This window comes from Oxyura jamaicensis, chromosome 8, assembly GCF_011077185.1.
Source record: "Oxyura jamaicensis isolate SHBP4307 breed ruddy duck chromosome 8, BPBGC_Ojam_1.0, whole genome shotgun sequence".
Classification (NCBI taxonomy): domain Eukaryota; kingdom Metazoa; phylum Chordata; class Aves; order Anseriformes; family Anatidae; genus Oxyura; species Oxyura jamaicensis.
In genome coordinates this window covers 21,858,325-21,885,476 of record NC_048900.1, presented here as the reverse complement: position 1 = coordinate 21,885,476, position 27,152 = coordinate 21,858,325, and the positions used below count along the sequence as shown (strand labels likewise).

Genomic DNA, 27,152 nt, shown 5'->3' with positions numbered 1-27,152 from the left:
ATCTGATCCCAACTCCTTCAGATCTGTAGGATCTGCTTCTTGAGGTTCACTCCCTAGCTATCAGCTCTTATTATCCCAGCTTTCCAAGGAAGCCATTTTACAGTATCGTACTGGATGGCAGCTCCTTCCTAACAAGTGTGGAAATTGCTGCCGACTCTCAGCCAAATTTAACTGCAAGAGAGATCTGGAAGATACAGCTTCCCTAAGAGTTTTGTCAGAATAAGTGCCTAGGTAGGGAAGAGAGACTTACTGAGTGGCCTTTCCTCTGCCTTTGGGCAATCCCAGTCATACCCTCATTGTGCTGACACAAGCTGCCCTCCCTGATGGGCAGTCAACACATGCATCCTGCTGGCCAAGCAGCACATGCAGACCTCCACGCATCCACAGCACGCCCTGCTTCTCACTCAGGCACGTGATCTGCCTTGGCACAGACCTCTGCACTCACACATCGGTTTGCCACCTTCTGTACCTTCTGTGTTTCCTTGCCTGCCACCTCTGTCACACCAAGGTGCATCAGACGTTGCCTCACCGCTGCAAGCAGCTCTGTGCAGCGCCGTGTCTGTGCAGCGCCGTGTCTGCAAGACTCCTGCCTCGCCTGAGATCCTCGTCCCTGCTGTCATCGCCTCTCCTGTGGTGTGTGACCTTGGCCCCAGCCTGACGCCAGGAGAAGCAGAGTGCCTCAGGCTGCTCTTTCACCTAGAAAAGGGGAATAGTAGCGTGATATCCCATCCTCCTACTGCACTGGCTCCCCTTTCTTTTTGGGAGCCAGCTCAGAATTGCTCTCGATGGATTTGTTCTTGGCTACTTAATGGACCGTGTCTCTCTATTACCATTGCTACTTTGTCTGCTTATCAAACACCTGTCTTCTCTCTGTCAAGAGCCTTTTCTTCTGCAGCTTTCTGCCATCTGGAATAGCTACTTGATCAACTTTAGTTTCTTTCTTCTTACACATCTGAAATACTTTTTTTTGCCTGCATCTCAGCATGCCACCTTATTGAGTGGGCTAAACATAGTCATCTTTTATGCCAGTTTCTTTTATATTTGATATGACTTGCATCTTTCTGCTGCATTAGTGAATGATAAAAACATTTTGAAGCACATCTAAAATAGCAGACGATGGACAAACCTTTAGAGTAGTATATGGGATGCCGCTGTGACCTGCTGGAACCTGCAGCCTGCTTGCTGCTGGTGGGAAGCTGAGTTTAAAGGGAGACGTGCAGTACATTGCAGTGGAATATACCTGCCTCCTTTACAAATGGGAAGACAATAAGCCCCACATACCCAGTTGCACATTTAAAATTCAGGAACCTACGTTTTCCTATAAGTTAATAAATTTATGATAAAAGTGCAATGGAAACCAAAGCCACCTTTGAGCTGTTCATGTACCATGCAGATACAGCCTTGTCGTGTTAACTTGCAGTGCTTTCTTCATCCAGGTTCCCAAACTATTGCTTAATCTGGGTCTGGAAGAGCCACTGGTTCACGGGTCTGCACAGATCACTGACAGAGGCATGGTAAGTGTTCCCTCTGTTCGTCTCTGCTCTTTCAATACAGTCTGCATGCCCTTTGCTTCAAGAACTGTGTCCTAAAATTCAGTCCCACTGTTGGATGTGAAGCTGAGTTCTGAAGTACAGAACCACACTGTGAGTGGTACAGCCCAGTGTCCACTTCCAGGCCCTCTCTTGAGTTCCTGCCTTGCAGTTTCTGTCTTTTTGAACATGTTTGGTGAATTTTAAAATGGAATTCTACTGAGCTAATAAAGCTTGGGAAGACTGTCCACCTACGGGATGGGCCCCAAGTTTTTAGGTCTTTCCTCTGCCAAGGATCCTTGAGGGTAGACCAGAGCGTGCTCTGTGGATGAATGCTTGAGACATGCTGGTCGGGACACATGTATGGAGAACACATACCGGAGAGCTCCAGGTGCTTTTGCCAGTTTCCATTCTTTTCCTCCATAGGTTGGATCAGACAGCATCATTGGGTCGTCTACACAAGTTGGGGAGAAGACATCCATTAAACACTCCATCATTGGCAGCATGTGTATCATAAAGGACAAAGTTAAGATCACGAACTGCATCATCATGAATTCTGTTACAATTGAGGAAGGGTACGTTACCTCTTTGTATTTCAGTCCCTTAACTTTTCTGTTTTCTTTTCTAGATAGATTCTGAGTCTGTAATTTTTGTCCTGTAAGTAACAGTTGATCACAGGAGAGATGTTTCTAAGTCACAAGTCAGAAATGTCTCTGTAAACAGGCTAAAAATGCATAATGAAATGATTTAATGAGTGCTGCAATCTTGAAACATAGTTTGCTCTTTTTAGAGATCATACCATCTTCAGAATGTGGAAGTTAAGAGGATGTATGACTCTGTATAGATTTGTGTGCCATCTTTCCAAGCTTTATTTTAGTAGCTGTGTCTATGAGTATACCTAGAATATTTGGATCAGGGGATATATTTTAAAGTGGTACACTTACCAACTGGAAATGATGTTATCACCCTTGAATATTACAACTTTCCCTGACATTTTTTGGTCCTTTTTTTTTTTGTCATCTTGCAAGCTTTAGTTTACTACTGCGTATGCTGAATAATAGAATAAATGAGTAAAATTTTCAAAGAGAAAATCTGCCAGCTCGTAGAGACACTAACTAAATAGGTAGCCTTGATCTGTTCATTTCTAAATGTGGGAAAAGTGGCATATATGTAATTGTTGATGTCTGCATGCCCCCATCTTTCCATGCAAGCTGGCTTCCTGTGGATGTCAGCGGAAAGGAAACTGCTGATTGAGTCTGTGCAGGCCTGTATAAATTCCCTCCTCCTTCATGGCTTGAGGTTTGCTTAGGGCCTCAGGAAAAAGGCCAAACTCTTAAAAAACGCCAAGTTGGCTCTGGAACCTGCATATCTGAAAAACAAAAAACCCAAAGGATGTGGGGTCTATGGAGGATACTACTGTTACATAACTAAATTACAGGTAAGTATGGTACCTTACTGCCAAGTGTTTGTCTTTAATAGAAATCCACAGTAATTTCAAGCACATCATAAATCAGAATTCCTTTGAGTATAGAAAATAGCTGGTTTCCAGTGCAATTGCAAATGGATCCAGTATGGCTGTATCATAAGTGCTTCTGTCATAAGTACCAGAACCTCTCTCGTTTGATCGTGGGACCCTCTGTCATTTTGATTAATGAATTGATGCCACAGTCATAATAGTATGGTTCTGCATACGAGGTGAGCAGCTCTACCACAGAGGCAGCTGAGTGTATAAATAGTGGTATTTTTATGAAGAGCCCCAAATTAGCTTATGTTTGTCTTCGCTGTTATGTAGTAATACTGTTTTCTAAATCCTAAATGAAGCTCGAGAGTCATTATTATAAGCATTCAACAAAATTCCACAGGCATTATAAATATGATAAGATATTATAGCTAACTTTTTGGATCATATTTAGTGAATTTCTGGAAAACAATTTATTCCCTGGTCACTCTCAGTAAAAACAATGTCACCACCAATGAATGAAAAATCTTGCAGTCCCTGGAGTTTTCCTCCTGAGTAGCTCCACTGATGCACTGGAGTCAATTTTGTAATCATTCATCTCCAGCCAGAAATAAGATCGTAGACTGTGGAGCTTCATTTAAAAGCATCTTGTAATTCATATTGCGTAGATCTACATAGGAACAGCGCTGATAAAGTATTTTTTTATTGCATCATTGTAATCTTTAAGATTAGAGAGGGATGAAGTCATGCATACACAGGTGGTGAGATACAGAAGTATCCTAGCTGCTAACTTTTGTTGAAAGAGGTCTTGCTTGTAACTTAGTGAAAACAGTTTCTGTGTATTTTGACCTTCTTTCATGTATTTGATTATATTTGATGCATTTTGGTAAAATGTTAATGATTCTGAAACATGTTGATGGACCCATTTGCAACAGTTGGACAAATTGTACTGGGTTTTGCTTTAAACTGCGCACAGTGGACAGCTTTTCTTTACAAACATCTCTTCTCCCAAGCATTTCTAAGTAACTCGGGCTTTACCTAATCACCGACAAAGAAAATGTCCTTCACTTTAGTTGGAAAGTCGGTATATGTTGGCTGATATGAATCAAAATGAGCAAATGAACTCATAAAGTGCCTTAGCAGATGTTTTTTGGTTTTTTTTTTTTGCATAGCACATGTTCTGATGTAAGCCAGTTTTAACACCATCTAATGCATTGCATATTAGAAACTTCTGGAACTGCACTGAGAAGCGGATAAAACTGTATCATTTAACGAATATACGTTCTAGTGCTGGCACGAGCAGCTCCAGCAAACTAATGGACTACTGTATTGTGTCCTTGTCACATGTGAGCAATAACTGAAGGCCAGTCCCAGCTCTGTTCATTGCAGGAATACCAACCTGAAGCAGCAGGCTGAGAAGACTGCCGTAGGGCAGATATTATGGAAAAGACAAAGCTGTTTAGATAACCCAGAGAAGAAAGAAAGATCAGGTAAATAATTTGTGAAAGTCAGGAGTCTGGGAACAACAAAGTGCAAAAATTGCTCAGCATTCCGTTCTGAGTTCATTTATCAAGAGCTGACATTATTCATGACACTGCCTTCATATTTTTTTTTTTACCACTTACATCACCTCTAGCTTCTCTGGGTTGAATCTCACCTTTGTCTTTTTGCCACATCTTAGCTGGAAAAGTGCTCAGCAGCTTTGCTTAATGGTGTCAATACAAAGGAATATGTGATGATGTTTTTATCTCATGATGGTTCCCTGTAATGTTGTGAATCGAGGATGCTGTTGGACATGCTGTAGCTTCTGGAGCTTTGGGACCCACAAATTACATCTCCAAACCAGAAAGATTTGCTACATTTGATACCAGCTTCTGAAATGGATAAATAGATTCTGGGCAGATGGGAACACCACAAGAGGTTTAGTACAAAACTAGGTTCTTATTGTTAGGCTGTGGTTGGCTTGTTATTGTAGAAACAGAGGTTATGACCTAGATGATGCCCTTTGAAACAGTTCCTTCATAAACCGAATGGATCGAGAAGCTTGATTTCACCATTGTGTGCTGTTTGCAAGTTACAATCCCTTCCCCGGTGATGGCTGATGTATCTGATATTCTGCAGGAGCAGTAGCAGGGGTTTTGGTTTTCCCAGCCCTGGTGTGTAGGGCTTCTGTTAAGCTATGTATGTCTCCTGTGAAGTGATTTGAGTAGATATGAATCCCCCCTTAGAAGAGATTACAGGGGATTAAAGAAGTTAGCAACACGGGCAAAATAATTGCTAGTCCTTTCTTAATGTGTTTCCCGCTGTGAGCTAATTCTTCCATCAATGAGACAATAAAATAGCGAAGATTACATACGTGCTGAATGATGGCCATCCTTGACCAAGCTGGGAGGGACGTAATTTATACAACAGCGCAAGTGCTGAGAGATGCTGACTGCCCAGGTGACAGGCTGCAGCGGGGAAAGGCTTCTTGTTTCCCTCTGCACGGCTCCCCAGAGCTCGGTGACAAATGGCTGCGCTGAGTTTACGTGGCTGGAGAAAACTTACTCATCGAGCTGAAATTATAGGGCACGCGAAAACTCCGTCCGTCTGAATGCTCCCGTGGTAGCTGTGCACGTCCTCAGTCTGGGTTGTATTTGGGGCTGACCCTTTTGTTTGTTCCGTGGGTTAGGTGTGGAGCCGGGCAGCAGGGCCCCCCAGTCCCCAGGTCTTTGATGTAGGGGTGCTCTCCTTCCAGCCCGCTCGCCTCCCGAGGAGCACGCTGCAACACTGGCAGCCTGCGGACTTGGCAGGCCAAGGAGGTGGCACCGAGCACCGTGAGCTGTGAGAAGTGCAGGGGGTGGTGTGAATACTGGGTGCTAGGGAAAGTTAGACCAGTCTCACTGGGAAATGGGGTAAACCTTTGGGAGCTCTGATACCTAGGCAGAAAGGCTGGATAAAAATGTGCATGGAGGACTCAAGCACCCACATTTGTGGGGACTGACACCAATTACCGTGATGTTGGCTGAAACTAGCGTCTAACTTGTTCAGTCACACCAAGACAGTAAGTTATGGGTTGGGTTGTGTTCATCACGCTCTGGCTACTTGCGTTGAAGTGGGTGGCGCAGACGCTGTAGCGTTACTCGGTGAGTGGACTGGAGCGAGACCACGTGCGACTAGTTAACCGCCGCTCTCGTTTACCACATGTCTCCAATTTATTGCTACTTTTTTTTGAGAAAATGTACAAAGGAAGAAAACAACAAGCAAGCTGAGCTGGATTGACTACTAACTGCAGATTGATTGTGAAGTTTATTGGTTGTTTCCTCAATAGTGCCAAATCAGCACCTGATGTAGAAGCAGTGAGCGGTTTGAAGAAAGTTGTAATTAAAACCAGGATGGAATCGAGCATTTATAGGGGTTCAGCACATAAGTGGTCTTTTTCCCGTTGGATAATAGCAGTACAAAGGAAAGATCCTACTGCCAAAGCAACATTTTGTTGAAATTGTAAAATATATTTTACAGCGCATTCCCTCATGAGAAAGAATGAGGAGATGAAGTCGTTTCCAGCACCATAGCTTGCAAAGCTGGGAATAAAGTTGTGCTTATGCAGGGATTCCCAGACTTTTTGTATCCTGAGCTGTTGTCTTCTGGATGCTTGGTCTCACAATACCAATTGCACCCCAGCCCTATGCTAACCTTGGAAAGAACAAGTCTAGAATAGGTTTTGCAGAAGGCACATGAAAAGTGAGTACTTAATTCAGAAAAAGCACATGCTCAGCTTAAATATGGATAAAGTTTATATATAAATATAAAATATATCATGGATGTAGATAGATATGAATATATGAATAAAGCTACATACAGTGCTTGCCTGTAAAAAGGCCTCTTATTTCTCTTGGTTATGTAGCAGTTATGTTCTGTCCTTTCTCTCCCACCGTTTGGTTTTATATTGTGGACTCTTTTGGTCAGGAACCATAATTTTAATCCTCCTATTTAATTCAGTGCACACGCTTCTAAGATACTGAATAGAGACAACCTCAGGTCAAGAGTTTGCTTTCAGGAAAGTAAATTGAAGAGAGGACAAACTAGGCGAGCAGTGAGCGGAAAGCAGTTAGGCTCCTTGCAGAGCCAGTTTTCAGTTGCTTTCAACAGAAGTTGAATTCTGCTGTATTGTGTTTAGGATATTTCTCATATACTACCTGTTATCTTGAGAATCTCTGAACCATTATTACTATCAACTCCTCAAAAAACATTTTCTTCTGGCTAGCTTCCTGGTACATCAATCTATCTCAAATAAATCACCTGTTCTTTAAACTCAGATACAGATGTTTCCCTGATAGCGCAGGGAGCTCTTCCCCATTTTACAAACATCTTGTACGCCAAATGTTGAACTTAAAGCACAGGTCAGCTCTGAAAAGTGGCATTTTAAAACAGCTCCTCTCGTTCTGCTGATCTTCTTCTTCAGGTGGCCAGAGTTATGTCTGACTTCAGAGCTATAAATAAGCTTCTGCCTCCTGCTAGCCACATGGCTCTAATTGAAGAGGGGTATGCGCGTTCTCAGAGCATCTGATTGCTCTCGGGTTTTGGTGGGAATCTTTGTGTAAGTGCCATCAGTGCTGTTGAAAATTTTCCCACCCTGGGTATGGAAAAGGAAGAAATTCTCCCAGTGCCAGATTTTTTCCTCTGAGTTCCTGAGGGGACTGTGGAGTTGAACAAGTTCAACTTAGCTCCAGGAAAGCCGTCTCTGTTTTTAAGGGTAACATTTAGAAAGTCCTCTTTCACTTGTAAACCTAGCCCGTATGATATGGAAGTTGATTTAACCAATTATGTCCTATGGAGGGCTACAGTGCTCAGTCCCAAATTGCCCTTGAAAACCCCAGGGAAAACAAGTGTCAGTTATCCCTGTCAGTCTGACTGGGCCAGCTGGTGAGCAAGCAAAGCAAACTCAGCGATGGGAGTGAAGATACGGCTTTTCTGCTCTGTTACCTTAAAATAGACATAGATAGCTTTTCCTGGGCATCAGCTGTGCGTGTGTAAAGCCATGCAGGATGTGGCCCTTCCACTCTGTCAGAGAGAATCCAGAGGGAGGTCAGTTTTCCTGCGTAGGGTTTCCTGGTGTGAAACTGGTTGCAGCGTGTGCTTTTGCTGAAGTGTGCAAAACCAGGCTTCCAGCTACATAAAAGGCCACCAATTTGTTCGTTCTGAGATCAGCTGGATTTATCTGAAGTTTCAGAGGTGAGGCACAACCTTCCAGGCGACCTCCCCCAGCAGCCTAAGTTTCACTTAATAAAACAAGTTCAGGTAGGTTTGAGGCATCCCTTTAAGGTCAGTTGAACTTTCACTGGAAAATACGAGTGCTGGCAAGTATACGCAATATGTAATGCAAAATGTTTAGGGTGTGGGGAAGAAGTGTAAAGGAGCCATACCACAGTGATGAGCTTGGCTACAAAAGAGACATAAAACAAGTTCCTTAGTGAAAACACCCTCAGAGACGGGTTAAGAATTTAGGGGGTTGGTAGAATGTTTTTGTTACCCCCAAGGGGAAAAACAGGAGATCAAAGCCCGAATTCACTTAAGAATGCTTTCTTTGAAATGTATCTATAAATTATAGCACGTACTGCTGGCATCTATTGTAGTCTTTGGTATTTGCTTGAGTGTATAACGTGAGATCTGCAGTACCCTGAGTTGGCTCCTGAGTGTGTAAAACTGAATGTTGGTGAAAGCAACATTTGGGTTCTCAGGTTCCCTAATGCTGCTTTTGCCTCTTCCCTGCTTCCTTGTGCTTGTCCCTGTGACTGCGTGTCCCAGCCACTGACACACAGGCTGAAGGGGGGTTCCTTGAGGGGTTGCTGGTAGGTCTGAGAGCTCTCCGCCACCTCTCCCACCATTAAGGTGCCTGCCGTGGCTGTTATCTCCTTGGTCAAGGCAGAACGGGATGTTGCTCCCAGGGGAATCCACAGCTGTTACCCCTATGTCAGCAAAGTAGCTGCCGAGGCATGTCACCCTTGGCTTCTAACTCCCAAATCAGCCTCTCTGCTTCCTAGCTCATCCGGAGGAGTGAGAGCCCTGACGTCTTGGCACGGCGGAGCGTTGCCCACAGGCCGTCTGTAGCGTTACGCTTCGAGCTCTTTCTTCAGCTGGAGTCTGTAGTTTTAAACGTTGCATTTTAGACACCTCATTTGCTTTGCTTCCCAACGGAGGTCACGTCGGCTTTTTGGCACAATTGGATTAAACCAGCAGACCTGGATAGCTTCCATTGGCGTTTCAGGAGCTTTGCTGTAAGGCAGACCTGTGACATTCATACCTTCCTAAGCCTGCACAACGCGGGCGAGAGCTGCAGTTGAGGTCTTGACCTCGGTTACTTAAGCCCCTTTCTCCCAGGAGCGTTCATCACTTTAATCACAGAGTCCTAAATAATCAGCGGGTAGCCTGTAATTAGGGGGTTGTGTCTTGGACTCCTGCAGCCTGCTCCCGGTGTGCTGAGCGCGGCGTATTTTGATTTCCCATTCCCCCAAAGGACGTTTGATCTCAGATTTACACTTTGGAAAATTACGAAGGGTACAGCACCTCAGTCCCCTGGCAGCCTTCCTGCTTTCGGTGGTAGGTGCCTTTCTTTTCTTAAGTGTCTCAGCGCTGCAGCAATTGACACACTTGATTTAAGGGTTTGATTTATAGACTGATACTCGGGCTGAAAGTCAGCAGTTCCAGGGCTGCATAAATCAGCCTGTCTCGGGAACTAATACTTCCTTATTTATAATTTCGACAGGAGATGGAATTCTTTCTCAATTCTTTACATTTCTTTCAGATGTAATCGACCACCCTGTCCTTTGGTTTAAAGCTATGTGGCTTTGCCACAAATAGAGGGAGGGGAAAGCGAGCCGAGGCCAGGAATCGCCGCGCTATAAAAGCTCCATATTGTGTGCTCTTGGACTTTGCTTTCTCCCGGCTTCCTTCGAGCCCACACAAGAGATGGACTTGAGGTTTTTTTGGCTTTCTTCCCCTCCCCCCCTCCCTCCATACATACGCTGACCTTTTGGAAAAATAAATAAAAGATAAAGCCGGACCTGGAATGTTGCAGAATGTGTGTACATTTTGCTCTCTGTTGTTTTCTGCTGGGATTAGTTGTTTACAATGGGGGGGAGAGGGAGGGCAGAGGAAGGGAGGTCTGTGGCCTTAGCTGAAATTAGTGGCATTTCAGAGTGATCTTGTTAGGTGGTCTGCAGTTTAAAGACCTAAATCCTTGTAATCCCCCCATGCCTCCTTGGCCACTACTCCTTTTGCTCTTGTTCTCTCACTTTCGGGAAAAAACAAAAGAAGCCAGAGCCAGCCTCGCTGTCTCAGATGGAGGCGTGTAACGTACCCACACGCACGCGTGCACGGCCGTGCGCACACTCACTCTCCTGTGCTTTCCTTCGCACATCGTACCTGTGGAAGAAATTAATGCCTTAGCTCGCCGACATCTCCATCTGTTACCACTACAGGACCGGGCTTGTAAAAATGCTCTCTCTAGAATGCAGCCGCGCACTGAATATTTTTATTTATTTTCCGCAAAAACCCTCGGCTGCCAGACTCGCAGTTTGTGATTGCACTTAAAACAAATTCAAATTGAAATTTCAGCCGTAAATCAAATGCCCCAAATTAGTTCCTCTTGTGGGTTTGAACATGCTCTTTGGATTTTAAGGTCAGGAGATATCCGTTTTCACAGTGCTGAAAAGTTTAAAAATATACTACATTTTAAGGGCACAAAAATAAATATGGTTTGCATTATAAAGCTTTACATCAAATATGTGCATATGCACACACACACAACAACTTCGATGAAGCCGAATGCTGTCGGAGCACCTTTGAGGACTAATGGCGCCTAATTGTTAAGCAGGGCAGGAAACCCGGTGGCTATTTATCCGAGGAAAATACAGCACATTGCCCCGAGATGTGATATTTACCCGGTAAGAGAATAAAAGTTTATTCCTTACTCTTCAATTTAAAAAAAAAATAGTAAAAATTAAATAAACACACAAAATACTTCTCTTGGCAGGCTTTCTAGCATACTTTTTAGAAAAAAGGCATTTACAAGTGGTTTCAAAATGGCTGTGTTACATCTGTCAGCGGGTGAAGGGAACACCCACAAATTGTGTTTTTATCTCCTGAAGTTTTGTTCCACTTGAGCAATAAAAGCCGGATTCGCTGCTGGTTTGTGTGACTGGGCTAATCTTAGTGCTGAGCATGGTTTTAAAACTTGTTCACTTGGTGGGGTTTGTAAGGTTTAAGAAGCTCCTGGGGTGGCGGGGTTGTTTGGTTTTGTTTTACCCTGGCGTTGTGGAAGGTTTGCAAGCACCTGGCACAGATGTGCTCGCCTTGGTTCCCTGGGCTGTCCTTCCAACAAATGGTTTGGCAGGACCCCCCCTTATCTTTGATGTTAATGTCATCAGCACTTTCTTGGTTACAGTGCTGTTCGTTCCCCCGGAGCTGAAACGCTCCCCAGGCAGGCTCTGAACACACGTCCAACGTCCTCTGGCCCCAGTGCCACACCAGGAGCTCAGATCCCCTCTCCGCTGGTGCCACGGGGGGCGAGGGTGGTGCCGCGAGGTCTCAGCCTACCCTCGGCTCTTCTTGTGCCTGGAAAAAGTGAGGTGGTGGGAACCTCAAAGCCACCCGGGAGAGCGCTCTCCTGCGTAGCTCGAAGCGCTCGAGGAGGAGGTATTTGGGAGCACGCCTGTGGGATGGGAGCCATTTCGGTGGGCAAAGAGCACTCCCTCCCATCGCCTTCTCTGGTCTTGTTGAAAGCCAGCTCAGGATGGCAGCAGTGGTGGGCAGTCCTCCCTGCACACATTCATCTTCCCGCCCGATTTCCAGTGCTGTGTTCCCCCAGCAAACGCTGCTGCACGAGATGATGGCCTGAGCCCCTGCGCGGGTACTCGGTGCCACTAGAAAGGAAGCAGCTCGTGACAGTGTGAGAGCAAAGGCAGGCAGGGGTCTGCTGTGTATCTTTGCCGCTTTTTATCTTATTAACATGTTAGTAAAAACCTTGCCAAGGCAACCTGAGCTGGTTACTTGTAGCATAATTGCTCACGTTGCCTCCTTGTAGGTCAGAGGAGGGGGAGTTTGAGGCGAGTTAAAAGAATGATTGTTCAGAGGGGACAGTCTGCTCAAGGGGAGTCGTAACTGCTAACCACCGTGGCTGAGGTCCGTTTTTATTGCTTTTACTCCTGCAGAATTAATGCCGTGTTTGTGAGGCAGATGGTTTCTGCTCTGGCTCACATGAGCGACAGAATTGTTAGATGTTTAATGGCAAATTCTCTATACTAGATAAGGGTGGTGTGTAAGCAGGAAAATACTAGGGATTCATTTCAGGATTGGCAGAGTGAAGTGAGGATGGATGCTTCTCTTCTCTCCTGAGGACCATGGCTGGCTGCCTCTCCATTCATTGCAAAATGGAGGCTGAGGGCTTTGACCTGGTACCAAAACCCCTCTGTGCTCTTAGTTCAAACTCCAAGATACCCCTTCTGCTCACGACCCAGCCTGATGGTGCGGTGCGGCCGTGTCTCGCTGGTGCAGTGAGCAGTGGTGAGACCTGGGGCCAACGTAGGGAACAGCTGTGGGTGTCACAGAGCAGTTAAAATGTATAAGTTGCCATGCAGAAAGTCACTGAAACCAAAAACTTCAGAAAGAGATCAGCTATTTGACTGAGGATAGTGAGAATATCCACGGTTGTAGCTATCATTAACAGAAATGTTGGGGAAGAGATAAAATACCATGGTGCGGCGTAGAATTAATGTGGGGGCACAGACTACCTCCATCTCTGTGGGGCTGTGTATTTCACTTATACCTTCCTCCAAAGCAGCTGGCTTGGGTGTGTGTTACACTTAGTGTATTTAGGCATTTCTTAGCTGGATGCCTTCACATTCTGCATCCTTCAGTGATTTCTACCTAACTCTGCACATGTAAAAATTAGGAAACAAATCATCTGCAGACACAGACCAATGTAGTAACTCACTCAGCATCTCAGTAGAGGAGTTATGTAGCTAACACTTGAACTCTGAACTTCTTTCCTATCTAGGTGACCGGATCAGCAGATTTGAAAGCTGGTTCCCACCAATTCAAAAACATGTTGGAAGAAGGTTACTTCAACTAAAGCTCCATCCTATGTAAATTTCAGACTTTGGTGTCAACTGGCAGAGCAGTTCCAGAGTTGCAGTGTGGGTCTCATTGGTTTAGTACTGCAGAGTAATTGTGTTTGGTTGCTTGAATGTGACATGAACAAAGCCAACCAGTTGAGGTATTGATCTTCTGCCCTTTCTGACCATCCCTTCTTAGTGCCTTGCAATCTCAAACATATGAAACTTCTCAGCAGAACTCACAGGGAAGGACTGGGCTGCTTCTCCTCTTTTTAACTGGGGAAATGAGAGAGAAGTGACCCATGCACTTACTCATACTGTCCATGGAAAGTATGAGACCTAATCCACATCGCAGTTCCCAGGCCAGTGTCCTGTCTGTGGAATCCCCTGGCAGGACTTCCCCTGTTAAGGAAGCATAGAGGAAAACTGTTCTAACAGGAGGTAAAACTGGAAACCCTTATTTTGCAAACCTGTTCTGGCAGCTGGGTGTGATGATCAGCATAAGAACTGTGCAGTTTTTGAGAAAAGGGCATAACCGAACCTACTTACAGGATTGTCTCATAGGCTTTTTAGCTGTTCTGTTGGATTCCTTTGTTTTGTACCTGTCATTTTAAATCATTTTCTTGCTTTACCTTGTGCTTGCATTATAGGTGCTGTCTTCAGGGCAGTGTTATTTGTCATAATGCCGTGATAGAGAAGGGTGCAGACATCAAAGACTGTTTAATTGGAAGTGATCAGAGACTGGAAACCAAAGGTAAGTAGAGGAGCTGTATTTACAGTGCATTTATAATTAATTTTTAGAATTTCCTCATCAAGATTTTCTTCCTATTTCTTCATAAAGTGCCAGTGAACAGTGGCAGCTCTACAGAGTGGTGTGCTATAATATTGTTTTTTCATGGAAAGTACAGTTTCTTGGCACAAGAGTAGTCCAGGGACTTGCTCCTCACTAGTTGGCAGCAGAACTTTGTTGTTATTATGAAGAACAAGATTGGGTGCTGAGACAGTCTTTTCCCAGAGACCACAATTAGATCATCCTGAAGTTGTCCTCGGCAGGAACTGTTATTTTGACTAATCCTCTCTGTGAGTGTCAGGGGTGGCGCAGTCAAATTATTGATCAGACAGACACCCTTCTGTTTGTGCTGGCAACCAGGGGTGTCAGCGTGCTCCCCTTCACCCTGCTCCAAGGAGGAGCTCAAGGTGCAACATCACACCAGGAGCTGCTCTGCTCAGTACTAAAAATAAGGGCGGCTGCATTTGGGTCTGCTTTAGTGAAATGAAATGTTATTTTGGGGTTTCAGAGAGGTTACAACTATGTGGCCCTAATTTGGGCAAACTTAGGCCGTCCAATCAAGCTGTGAGTGGTGAGGGCTTGGTAACCGCCTGAGTGGAACTGTTGATTTCCTGCCTGAAGAGATAATGGGCAGGAAATGGCTGTCTCAGTGACTGCATCCCAAGCAGAGGGCTTTTTAATGAATATTTATGGTTGGGGTTTGGCAGATCCCTGCTCTAGGGTGTGGACTGAGGACAAAAGTGAGTTCCTTTGCAGGCTCCATGTGAAGTTGTTTAGTCAGATCAGGATTTGTTTGCTTGCTTTGTCTTTATAGTATATGGGTGGTTTCCCAATTTTAAGTGTCCTCACACAGAGCAGGGTTTGCACTTAATGCCGTATGCCATAACCTATTGTCAGCTGTGCATATGGAATTTTGTCCTTTAATTTGAAACTAGGAGTAAAAAAGACCCACGGAAACAAAGCTGTGATCCTGCAATTGTCTCACATACTGTAGGAAATACCCAGTGAGAGTGCTGTGCTCTGTGGTCTTGGTCCCTATGTACCACGATCTCTGCCTACCCATGGCTTTGCCCAACACATCACTCTGAATCAGTGGTTTTTGTGGGTTTGTTGCCCGCCTACCCCTGAAGATTTGCACTATTCATGGTGCTCCATCTGTGCCTTCCCCTGAGCGTGAGTCAATAGGAGAGCTGGATCACGTCACACTTGGTTGTTACCCTCCAGTCTGAACTGTGAGGAAACAGGGTGTAGATTTAGCTAATATCTCAGGACGAAAGACTATGCTCAATTTCTTTAGTAGATCATTTCAAACAGAAGCATCACGCTTTGACCTCACTCACGTCTGTTGTGGTAGTCTCTTCCAGGGTACAGACCCTAGTCTGGTTGATCTTGGCATGGAAATCATTCTTTCTTCATGATCACCCTTGTCATCCTTGTCTGAACAATTTTCAAGGCCTGTCAACATATTTGGAGGGAGATGAACGGGGCTGGAAGCTGTGGTTCATTTGCCAATTCTTGTAGGGCCACGTGCTCACCTCTCCAAAGCTTAAAGCCACTCCTCAGTGAGTCTGTGGGCCCTCCAGTTAAAGTGTCCAGGAACGTATGATTGACGCTAGCAGAGACGTTCGGGTAGATTATGAATACACCATTATGCTGAGCAAGAAAAAATAATACAGCCTCAGTTCGTTTCCCTGCCTCAGTTTCCTAACCGTTCTGGAATTTCTTTGGGCTGGGGGTCAGGTTCTCCTCGGTGGTCTGGGATTTGTCTGTGAAGTTCATGACTTATTTCCTGAACTGTGGAGTTTTTCCAGCCCAGCATGTCTCTTCTGACCTTGCCTGGTCCCGCAGTAAACTGGGCCCTCTTTTTTGCTGTGAAAGCATGCCATGACTTCCTTTCCCCTGCCCAAGACTTCCTGTATCTTGTGCCAAGCTTTTGGTGTGGCCCTGGAAGCCTGTTTCCATATTCCCCCTTTCATCAAGACTTTGGCTGTGTTGTTCTGTTTGGTAACTTTTCCTTCTTCAAGCTCTAGCCTTCACAGCCAGGTTACAAAAAACTACTTCTCTTGGGTCGCAGCCACCTTTTGTTGCAAGCTGATCGCACCTCGGCAGACGTAAGCGGTAGCAGCTGGCTGTTGACCCCAGTCTGGGAGTTACACGCTAGAAACCACCTCAGCAAAGCTGCACACACCTTCCCAGAAACATTAAGAAAAAAAAAAATGCAGTTCCTTATTCCAAAGCATTGGCCAGGATTTATCAAAGGTACAGAGCTCCCTGCACCATCCTGCACAGCCCAGAGTTGACTTTGCTGCAGGACCGGCTGTTTGCTCCCAGTGAGCCCTGGTCACGCTGCCCAGGCAGCTCAGGGTACAAGAGCTCTTTGAGCCACTGACCTCCTTTCAGAAAGTGAAACTCCAGTTCCACAGAAGGAGGATGGCAGAAGAACAGCTACCACAAATGGTAGGCAAACGTAACTCAAACCAGCTCTCATCCTTTTCCTTCTGCGGAAGAGGCAGGGGCATGTTTAGGGTGGTCCAAATGGTACAGCTGGGAGTAATGGGATTGAATTAAGCACAATTTAGGTTGGATATCTGGAACATGTTCCTAACGATGTGGTCTGGTCGGCTGTGGGATAATCTCCCTGGGGACCTGGTGGGAGACCTCATCACTCAATAACAGGCTTGGCAAAGCTCTGGACACCTAAATAGAAGGAGCACTCCAGCCCTGGTTATTGGGGTAGATCAGATGCAGCCTGTTTGAAACCAAAAACAGAGGGGGGGCAGGTAGCTGTCAGCAGTGACTTCAGGCCCCATCACAGCATTGGCCAGACATGGTACTTTTTAAGTGCCTCTGCTGAAATCGTGTTATGGAGTTTTATTAAATTTCTGTATTTGCAACCAGTGCCTCCTGAGAGTCGTGCTATTCTCTTCCTACTGCTTTTATTGCCATGCAAAGGAAGCATCCACTTTACTTCCTCTTTGATACTTCAATTTAAGGAATTTGCTAGCGGAGAATTAACAGACAGGCTTTGTGAAAGCTCCTTCACCCAGGTAACAGTTAGAAAAACATGTTGGTACCTAGGAAAAAGGAGGTAATTATTAAAGGGATAGGAAATGACAGGCAGCAGTTCTGAAAGAGCTTAATTGCACAAAGCATTCAATCACTGCCTCTGAGACAGTTATTACGATTACGCTCCAGCCTTCTTGATGAAACTGTTTTTAAAGAGGAGCTCAAAAGCAGCATGCCCTCGTCAGAACAGGGCTAGGGAGAGGGAGTGCTGGTGATGGGCCAGCCGAGGAGTCAGATGAGCCCCAGAGCCAGTGAGTACGATTCCCAAAGGAGTCATTAGGGCAGATCCAGCAGGGAGCATGTTGTACATCTGGTATAGGTTAGTCAGGAAGAGGCGTACCCAATAAATTGGCCTAACCTTTCTTCAAAGGAACACGGAGAACAGAGATGGTAAAGACACACACATAGGTTATAACCAGCAAAACTGACACAGAACTCACCGCCTTATCCCTCACCTTCATCTCTGTTGTCCGTGGGGCAGAGATGTTTTATGTGCATTGGAGATTAAGGAGCCAATGTCATTCGGGGACAACTTGAGTCATTACACACCCAAGAAGTGCATTACAGCAGTGTTGTTGCCACAAAGTGTATTTTCAGAGAAGGAAAAAACACCAGCGTTCAGGCTGCTGATGTAATCTTAGCTTGGCATCCTGGTACGTACTTAGTAGGAGCACTATCTCCATGGCCGGGCTGTAGGCTAAGACTTCGCTCTGCTTGTTCCTATACATTTTTAACGCAACCATATATTTTTATTTTCTGTGGTGCCCTGACACAGACAGCACGCAGAACATACTGCTGCGTGCATGCTGAGTGTGGGGTTGTTCCATATTTTTCATTTTCCTGTCTTTTTTCAGTGTGAGTCTGAAACCTTAATTACTGTACACTGTGCAAGAAATAAGATCCTTTCTTAGGCCTTTCTGCAACATTTGTCATCTTAGTGCTTCACAGCTGTTAACAACCTCATTTTCATCTCCTCAGCATGAGCATGGTTGCGTTTGCCTCCTATTTTGCAGAGACCTGAGAGGCAGGGAGATGCTGACCGTGTGCCCATTCGTTTTGACTGCCCAACTTAGTGCTAACGTTGCACGTTACGTGTGGCATTCCCTAACTGCTACAGACTTGACATTTCAGCCTTAACATTTGCTTTGTAGATGTTTGGAGGGAGGGTTCAGTCCACTGAAAAAAAAAAGGAAAAAAAAAAAAACGGTTTTGTTATATGGGATCATGTTGGCCCTTGTGTGGATCATTAGCAGTGCCAGGAACTTGAACTCCATTATACAGCTTCTGCTGCTCCAGCTGATGGGAACTGACAGTAGTGGGTCATCCTGAGCTGGGTCTGGAGCAGGGCAGGAAGAACTTTGCCAGGAGGTTTCACAAATGCCCATGGGTGTCAGCAGCCCTGAGATTCACTCCTGGTGCTGGGGGGAGAAGGCTGTAGTTACTGCAGGCTTTACTACTGCTGCCGCCAGCATCAGCCCTTGGATTACATCACCTCTTTCCTATCCGATGCTGATTCCTGTGTCACAGCTCCCTGCTAGGGCATTGTCTGAACACTGCTCTCATCCCATTCCGAGTCTTCTCTTTGTTTTTTTTTCCTCTAGTCTTAATCCCACAGAGATTTTGTTCTCCTCTTTCACTTTGTTGTACCCGGACACCCACCTGACTCCTCCTCTGGTCTGACCATGGATGCTATTTTCAGTTCCCTTCCCCAGCAGTCCCATGCTCCATTTCCCACCTGGCACTCGCCCCCTGACTGCTTGGAGTCTGCTTGCATCCCTTTCTGACCTCTGTCATGCCCAGGCAGGATCCCTCTGGGCACCAGAGGGAAGCGGTTCGGTGCTAAGTGCTGCGCTGGTCCAGGGAGCAGGGACACGAGCGGGGGAAGCCCTGCGTCATGTCTGCACTTCCACAGGCACTCGGTGCAAACTGTCTCTGGAGCTTTTAGCTGCCCTCCTGAGAACATGTGCAAACGGAGATTTTTTCCAGAGGCTTATCACGTAGCCAAAAGCGTGTGGTTTCTCACAAGAACAGAAAAAGGCACATATCCAGTAAGGACTGGCTCCCGTTTCCGATCATTTTCCAAATCCCGTTCCAAGCTTGGAGCCCTAGGACTTCTCAATGAAACAGAGTAAGATTGTTTTAATTTAATGAGGGCCAAAGAGCACATTTTTCTCTAATGTCATCCTCTGAAGGCAGGTACGGCTTACGAAGCCTCTACACATGAATGGGTGGCTGCTTGCGAGGATGCCTCAGCCCAGCTGAGCGGGATAGGGACAGGAAGGAACCGATGGGCTTTCCGATGCTCTTGCTGCATTCAGGCAGGACCGAGCATCTGCTGTTGCAAGATGCTGAGTACCTCCTGGTGAAGTCTTGGGGAACTGAAAATCCTTAGCGCGACACAAGGTCGGGATCAGAACACATGCTGCGGTGCAGATGGGAGTTACGAAAGCCTGCGAAGAACAGACGCAGACTAAACAGTGCACACATGTGTATGGTGCACTGGGGTGCAAGATGAGCTGGAAAGGAGGAATGGTGTAAATTCGTAGGGAAACTGGGAGGTCCATATGACTTGTTCCCTAAAGCAGTTGAACTGCTGAACGTCCCTGACAGAGATATCAGCTGGCAGGTAGTTCTCTGAAGGAGTCTTTTGCATCAGTGACACATTTCTAGCCTGCTTTCCAAGCTGTATAAAAATGGTTTATGAGTTCTGGCCTAAGCGGTGGCAGAAAACTTCCCTGGAACATCCATCCAGCGATGCTTTGTCCTCCCCTCGGCCGCCGGGGCCGGTTGTGCTGTCACACTCTCGTTCCCAGCTGGGGAGGTTGAGGCTTCCTGAGCGAACGGGTTAAAGGAACTGCCACACTCGCAGCATGTGGATTGTGAAGCCTCCCCAGAAGGCAGCAGTTCGTAACCTTGTGGAAATATTTGTACATGCTCCACGCAGAGAAAATAACCGCTTGTGCTCGGCCAGAGCTCGGCCACATGAAAGAGCCAGGAAGAACACCCCAATGGATGCCTGAGAAAGGAAGGGGACCTCGACTTGTGCCCAGCACAGCGGGCAGCAGTCTCCAGGCAGATATGGAATTGCTGCTGTCTCGGTGGGAAGCGTGGACAGAGTCTTTCGGATTGACATTTCTGAGATCCCCACTAGCATGTGCTGCGAGGGGCTGATATCCCCGTGGGAGAACATCCATCACTATAACCCAGGCCCCTTCTTGAAAGGTTGCTGGGACTCTGCCACAGTATTAGGATGCTGTCTCCCTGTCCCCAAGGAACTTGCTGTTGTGCACATCCCTAGCTCTTCACCTCGCTTTCCCTTCACTAATGTTTCTCCTAACACCCTGAGCAATCACTTCTCCAATGAAGGAGTAATCTCTTTCCCATTCCCCCCCTGTCCATCTGCTCCAAGCCCCAGCAAACTCATTTCTTTCCGGGCACCGACCGCGTTGTTGGCTTTACCTTTACCCTCCAGAGACATCCCTGGGTGGATTTAAGGGCATTAATCCAGTGAAAGATGTCTCTGCCCATGGCTGGGGGGCAGACGGGATGATCCTTAGAGGTCCCTTCCAACCCAAACCACTCTGCGATTCTCCACCAACACTGGGTGAGCGATGAGAAGAGCCTCAGTTGAACCGGGTGAGCACAGGCACCATGTGCTGGTGTTTTCAGGGTGTAAGACACGAGCGAGATCCCTGCCTGGGGGCTGTGTTGAGGCCCCCAGCTGCCGACCAGAGCTGATTTCCCTGAAGCTATTGCCAGCCCCAGCACCCCGGGGGGGGTTGCAGCTCCTTCCCCAGGGGGGCTGCTCACACTCCAGAGCCCCTTGAGCACGGCTGACTGCAGCACAGCAGGGCTGTCGTGGCCCTTGGGGCAGCTCTGAGACAGCCCTGGCCTTTGGGCACCCTGATCTCTGGCGATCCCCTAAGTTCAGTGTGGCTGGGGAAAGAGCAGGCCTTGACTGGAAAGCCCCAGCACTCCGCACACACAAACAGCTCAGCCCCCATCACCTGCTTCCCTTCTTTATCTCTACATGTAATTTAAAACACCCTCCAGCCTCCCGAAGCTGAGCTTCAGCTGCTTCCCATCCCCTTAAGCCCCTTCAGTTCCTCTCCCCCCACAACCTGGCCACTTTTCCCGGGCCAAGCATCACTGCAGAGACAAGTTGCTCTTCTCTCCCACTTCTCTGATCCTTTCTGTCCTGGGTGAGTGTGGTAGGAGCCACCCACGGCGTGTTTTCGTGCATGCGTTTGTGCAGCCACCCCGCCCCCCCCCCCCTCGTTTTTTAAGTTAAACTATCTCTTGCTTTAAAGAGAGCAAATACACAGCAGTGGCTTTCATCACTGCTGTATAATAGAGCAGTAATTCTGTGCCAGGGACTGTTTTCTATTTTATTTTAAAGGGTTTATAAAACAGTGTATGTAATTGAGTGAGTAAACTGAACGTTTTCTGGAGCCCCTGAGGGCTGGAACTTCGTGGTGGTCCTGGGCCTAGGCCCTAACCTTTTTTTTTTTTTTTTTTTTTTTTTTTTTTTTCTTTTTCCCTCCCTTTCCCCTCCTTCCCCTCCTCCTTTACAACCCCAGCGTTGCCACCAGCAGCAGCGGCAGCAGCAGCAATCTGTCTGGGGCTAATTGAGCAAACAACAAGGAGATGCTTTCACAGGGCTCTTAAAGGAATGCTCCGGCATCCCCTCGCTGCGAGCGGCCTCGCAGGAACCTGCCAGCCAGGCTGGGGAGGGCCTCGGCCCCCAGTCCTGGTGGTAGGGTTTGTGCTGGGCTCTGCAGTCATTTCCGCCCCGCTGTTTATTTGCATTACAATTTGGTTTTAGCCGAGAGCACCGAAGGCTCTGCTGCTGCTCCCCAGCTCTCCTCGCGGCCCGTGCGTATGTTTCTGAAGGGGCTCGCGTACAGTATGTGTAAACACACGTCTTCCCGAGCAGGAACGCATACATAACGCCTGACAGCTTTTTGATTTACGCTCAGTAAAACCTCCGCGGACGCTCGGTTCAAGCACCCAGGCTGACTTCAGGCTGGGCTGCGTCAGCAAGTTGAATCAAAGTGCTAATCAGGAGGCTGGATGTGTTGATCAGCTCTGGATTCGCTTAGCACCAGATGCTCCCAATCTGAGAAGATCTCGTTGAACATGATTTAAGGTTGCAGAGTCCAACTCGAAGGCTTTCTCAAAGTCCTTTCTCTAATCCCTCTTCTTTCTCTGTGGGCTGAATGCATCTGTAACCCTGCCAGTGTCAGATAAAAGGCAGCCTGGTAAGAAATCCCTAATGGGGAGCTGGGGAAGGAGAAGGGAGCCTGAACAGCGAAGCATGTGAGGTACTTGTCCCTCCTCCCCCCGGAGTTTCAGGCAGAGTTTCTGCATGAACTGAGCTTGCTGGTACCAGCCAGAGCCACTGGCAACTGGCAGCCACGGCTGATAATGAAACGCTCCCCGCAGCCCGGCTCCCTTTGGCACACCCCGCGGAGTCTGAACTCCCTTCCCTCTGCGAGGAAGGCTTTGGGAAGGGAAGAGGGAAGCGGGGTGAATCCTTATCTCCCCATCGCATCCCCCTGGGGTGCGGAATCGGGCTTTGTTTCTAGCAAAACCTTTCCCTTTATCGCTTAAAAAGCCTTTCTTGTGGATTCAAGGCAGGCACATTCATGCGTTTCCTTTCGGCCTGTGCAAGGAGAAGGGAGTTTGGTGATTTCGTGCCGTTCTGCCAGGTAGCAGCGACACGCCGGGCGTGCTGTGTGTGCCGGCGGCGGGGATCGAGGCAGGATGGGATGGGAGGTCAGGGAGCGCAGGCTCTGGTTTCCCTTGGGGCTTTGGCAGGCCGCGTAAACTCTCGAAGCTCGTTGCTGCCTCAGTTTCCCCACCTGTAAAATTGGAATGCTCTTACTCACCCGCTCTTGAAAAGCATTTTTAGCTAATCAGATGGAAAACGCGAGATATCGGAAGGAGGCTACAAGCATGTCAGTGCAAACTACAAATAGTTCGTACCAGCTCTGCAGCAAAGTATGTGACAGGGCCCATCCCGGCCCTGCACGCAGGACGGTGCAGGATGCTGTCTGACACGAAGCAAAAAGTTCCTTATTAAAAAGGTATTGCTACAGATAACCTATATATAGAACCGTAAATTGACACGGTGCTTCACAGGCCTAGATGAAGGCATGTTTAATCTGCAGAGGCATAACGTAATTACTCCCACTGGATGCCGGCCAGAGTCTTATTCACATCACAGAAATCAACACGATAGGTAGTCTGCTTGGAGGAGGTTCAGGAATGGAGTCACAGGAGTTGCTACAGGCCCTGTTTGAGATATATTGGGAAAGTTGTTGGGGGTGAGGAATGTTACGGCAAGAAGCGCTGCAGGTTGGATTTGAGGTACCTTGGCAAAGCTGTGTGAGGTCCAGGACGGGAGGAGAGAGAAGCTGAAGGCTGGACTTGGGGCTATTGGCAGGGCCGTGCGGGAGATGCTGTGTGGTGCTACCTACATCACACTTGCACCTGGCACACGCACAGTCAGTCCCTCGTTCCCCTGCGTGCTGCATCCACCTCTGCTCATCCTGCTCCAAGTGCTCGAGATCGGGCTCCAAGCTCCAGCTTCGAGCTCCGAGACGTTGACTTGAGGCTCCAGGACTGTCAGCTGTCACTGAATACCCTGAGCAGAGGAATAAATGACTCCACCTGATGCTGACAGCAAGGAGCGACTCCTCGTTCCTACTTGCTGCCTTCAAAAGGGGTCTCTGAAAGGCGGTCACGCAGCTCGCCCTGCTCCGTCCTCCAGGCTGAGGAGGATCCGTGTGGTTGTGGGGTCAGGGCTGCAGCGGGAAATTACCTTGCCACAGTCCAAATAACTCCTTGAAGCTGGTAGAGCAGTGTTTAATCAGACCTCTTCTGGAGTGATGGTTTGCTTGGTGCAAAGATAATGCCTTAAACTCGCAACCAAGAGAAGCGTCGCGTTGGCTCGGCCACTTCGGGGATTGCCAGGAATTTCTTTAAGTAGCCGAGGGTAGCATGGTTGTTGTTTTGCAGCCGTCTTGCAAAATCAGCTCCCCCGAGGGGAGGAGTTTTAGGTGGGTAAATAAAATACAACCAGTTATTTCCATTATCCTTGGCTGCCTCCCCCCGCTGCCGTGTAAGATGCTGGAGACAGCACAGCCTCCTTCGCTGCATCTCAGCACCTCACACGCCTGATGCTTTATGCCAGGCACCCAGGATATGCGAGCCTGTTGTTATTCCTGGGGAGAAGGGGTGCGAAGAGAGCCTCGGGGCACAGTTCGAACCACCTGAACTCCTGAATCGGTGGCAACCCAGAGCGATTTGGATTCCCCTCCACTGGGGCGGTACCCCGAGGACACCCACTTCGAGCACACAGGCATTGTGTCAGGCGCTGAGGCCACATACTTGGTTTTTTAGGCACTGGGCTTTCAGTTTTGTGTTTTTATTATTTTGGCTTGAGATCCCTTATTCGCAGTCCTTCCCTGACAAGCTGCTTTTGCATTTTAAACGGGAGGCTCTTTCAGTACAGTGCATTAACAGCGCTGGGGCAGGGACTGGCACGTTAATGTGTCCTCCGAGCCTGTGCCGAGCTCCTGGGAACAGGCAGGAGTGACCTTGTCCAAGCTGCCTCGCCACCAAATGTGCTCCGTGGGAGCCTGAGGTGGGCTGTCTGCTGTCAGAGATGACAGCGGTGCTCGGAGACCTTGCTTCATCTCAGCACTTTTGGAGAGGGTCCGATTTTTTGAATTCAGGAGGGAGAAGCCAAAATAAAGTAACATTTAAGTTGGAATTGCTGAGAGAGGGTTTTGTCCCATCTCGGTGGCGGCCCCTCTGATGCTGAGCAGCCCCTCTCCTTCCAGCCCCGGAGCGGTTTGGGGGCACACCGCACTCTTTAGGGCCGGGGAGGACTGCTGATCTTTAATTTTGTGTCAGGTCTCCATGTTGGATGGACCTAGAGGTACACCTGTCAGCAGCAGCTGGGACTTCCGTCGGGCCTCTGCTGCTTGGTAGTGACACACACACGCGAAAAGTCTCATTAGAGAAACCTCCTGATGTTTAGTCAGTTGTTTAGGCTTCTGCCATGTGTGTGGGATCGTGTCTGAGAGACGCCAGAGACCAAAAAAGGGCAGCAAATCTGTGTTCGAGTTCCCTAGAATCTGCTTTTCTCATTTGTTTTAAAGTTGCAGATTTGAAAAATGCAAAGTCTGAAGCGCTGCTCTAAAACTCAATTCCTCTTCTTTTCCTCCCTCTCTCTTTTCAGCCAAACATGTTAATGAAGTCATTGTGGGCACCGAGCAGCTGATGGAGATATAACCCAAGTAGGTTTTAAAGATGATTTTATGGAAGCGAGCAGCAGAACCAGATGTTCAGCATCGTAAGATCATCCGTACGGATCCCTACTGGCACGGCTCGCCCTGTCACTGCTCCTTTCCCGTTCGGCTTTGTATTTATGTCTTAATAAAGAAGTATTTACAGAGCCGTGTGTGCGCCCGGCCCTCCCCCCTCATTGAGATGCGCGCGGGTTTGTGCCGGGTCCGGTCGGGCCCCGCGCGCCCCGCGGACACCCTGTACTTTTCCAGCAGAAGGGTGAGCGGGGACCACACAGACCGTGCCCACGCGGACAAATCGCCTCGCCGCGGCGCACACCGAGTCCCCACAGCCCCGCACCGTCCCCGATGCCACGGAGGAGCTGCTGGGGATGCTGCTCCCGCACCTCTCCAGCACAGGGAATCGCAGCTTCACCGGCCTCCTCCTCCTCCTTTCTCACAGCGCTGCCCCAAAGCACAGAGATGTTTAAGCTCCGTCGGTGATGTCGCTGAGGAGCTTGGCACTCGTTTCCTCCGGGGCTGAGCGTGGTCCGTGACTTGGAAATCCTGCCCAAAAGCATTGCGAGGGGACCGGAGGGATGTAGGAGCAGGGAGGGAAAGCAGGGCACAAGCAGTGGGTACCATCTGCCTTATTTCGGTGGTTTCTGGACCCCAGGAGGTGTGTTCCCACGTCCAGATGATCTGGGGATGGCTGGACGTATGTGAGATGAGTCGAGAGCACTAATGTGAAACGCACAGCCTTGTGGTCAGGGGTTGTGCCAGGATTGTAAAGCACCTGGATGGGATTGAAACACAAGCTGTTCTTTAACGTTTAGAAATTGGACACGAGTTCCTACCTAAAAGCTGTTTATTAGAACCTGGTCGGATTCAACGGGACATTTATCTAAGGCTGGCAGCTTGACATCCAGAGGTGCTTACAGCAACTGGCTGGAGGGAGATTTCATTAACTGCAGTGATAAATTTTAAACGTGTGCTTCGTGGGCACCGGTGTCCCCCGAGGAAAATTACAGTTTCCTAGCTAATTTGACAGAAGAGAGATTATAATCCAGACATTCCCGGGGTTTCATAAACAAAAAACCCTACTTTAAAGGACCAGATTGGAATGGAAAGCATGGCTGGGGATGAGCTTCTGGCTTGGAGGCCTTTTACAAGCTGCGGGAAAAAAAAAAAAAGAACCGTGCTGCCGTTCAGCTCGGGCTTTGTGCTAAAGGTTTTACCTTGCGTATGTGTGCAAACATGTTCCTAAGCTACAAACCCTTTTTCATCCAAGGATCATGGAGGCCTTACAAAGGTTAATAAAGAGAGGCTCTGGGAGGGAAGGGAGCACAGCATCCATTTCGGCTGTGTAGGGACAGAGCAGGGTTACCTTGCTTAGCATTTTACTCGGTGGCAAAGCCAGCAAGAGAGACACCCGGGTGCTTTGACTCCTGGTCTTTTTGCTTAAACACAGCCCTTTTTCTTTTTAAAGATCCATCTTAACTTCTGAGAAGTCAGCATCCCATAACAGCCACAGCTTTACCTCCTCGTGCCTTAATTACAAGTTAACGTCTCCCTTCGGTCCTTTTGTTTAGCTAATTTAAGAAGAGGGTGGGGGGCTCTTCTCTGTGTCGGTTAGAATTTAGCATTAATTTAGTGTTCCCTGACACTTGAAAACCTGGCCGGGATTTGAGGCGTTTTCTTTTCCTTTTTGCCTTTTACGACCTGCAGGTGTTTGGTGTGAGATAAAAGTAGATCCCAAAGTGAGATTTCACAGCACAAATTATCAAAGTGAAGATTCACTCTTGATGTAGTCTACGTGTGTGGCAGTAATTATGAAAAATAATTCGGGATAATAGGGCCTTCAGGAATCCCAAGGCGGGCACTGGGTTAACCCTTCCTCACCTCAGCCGGGCTCCG

At 47.6% G+C, this 27,152-nt stretch overlaps 1 protein-coding gene and 1 long non-coding RNA gene across 3 annotated transcripts in view; both read left to right on the top strand.

Annotated features, from left to right (window-relative positions):
* EIF2B3 (eukaryotic translation initiation factor 2B subunit gamma) overlaps nucleotides 1-25,406 on the top strand; it is a 96,393-nt gene extending 70,987 nt beyond the window's left edge. Inside the window, exons 9-12 of the mRNA XM_035333263.1 lie at nucleotides 1,437-1,514; nucleotides 1,956-2,104; nucleotides 13,733-13,836; nucleotides 25,190-25,406. Coding sequence (XP_035189154.1) covers nucleotides 1,437-1,514; nucleotides 1,956-2,104; nucleotides 13,733-13,836; nucleotides 25,190-25,242 — 384 coding nt within the window. The 3' untranslated portion in view covers nucleotides 25,243-25,406. The remainder of the gene's footprint in view (nucleotides 1-1,436; nucleotides 1,515-1,955; nucleotides 2,105-13,732; nucleotides 13,837-25,189) is intronic.
* On the top strand, nucleotides 2,111-10,982 carry LOC118170750. 2 transcript variants are annotated; one of them, XR_004752863.1, is made up of 2 exons: nucleotides 2,111-8,859; nucleotides 9,773-10,982. It is a non-coding gene; the product is annotated as an uncharacterized LOC118170750 (long non-coding RNA). The 2 variants fall into 2 exon arrangements; XR_004752862.1 differs by having other exon boundaries at nucleotides 2,111-9,567.
* Nucleotides 25,407-27,152: the final 1,746 nt, after the last annotated feature.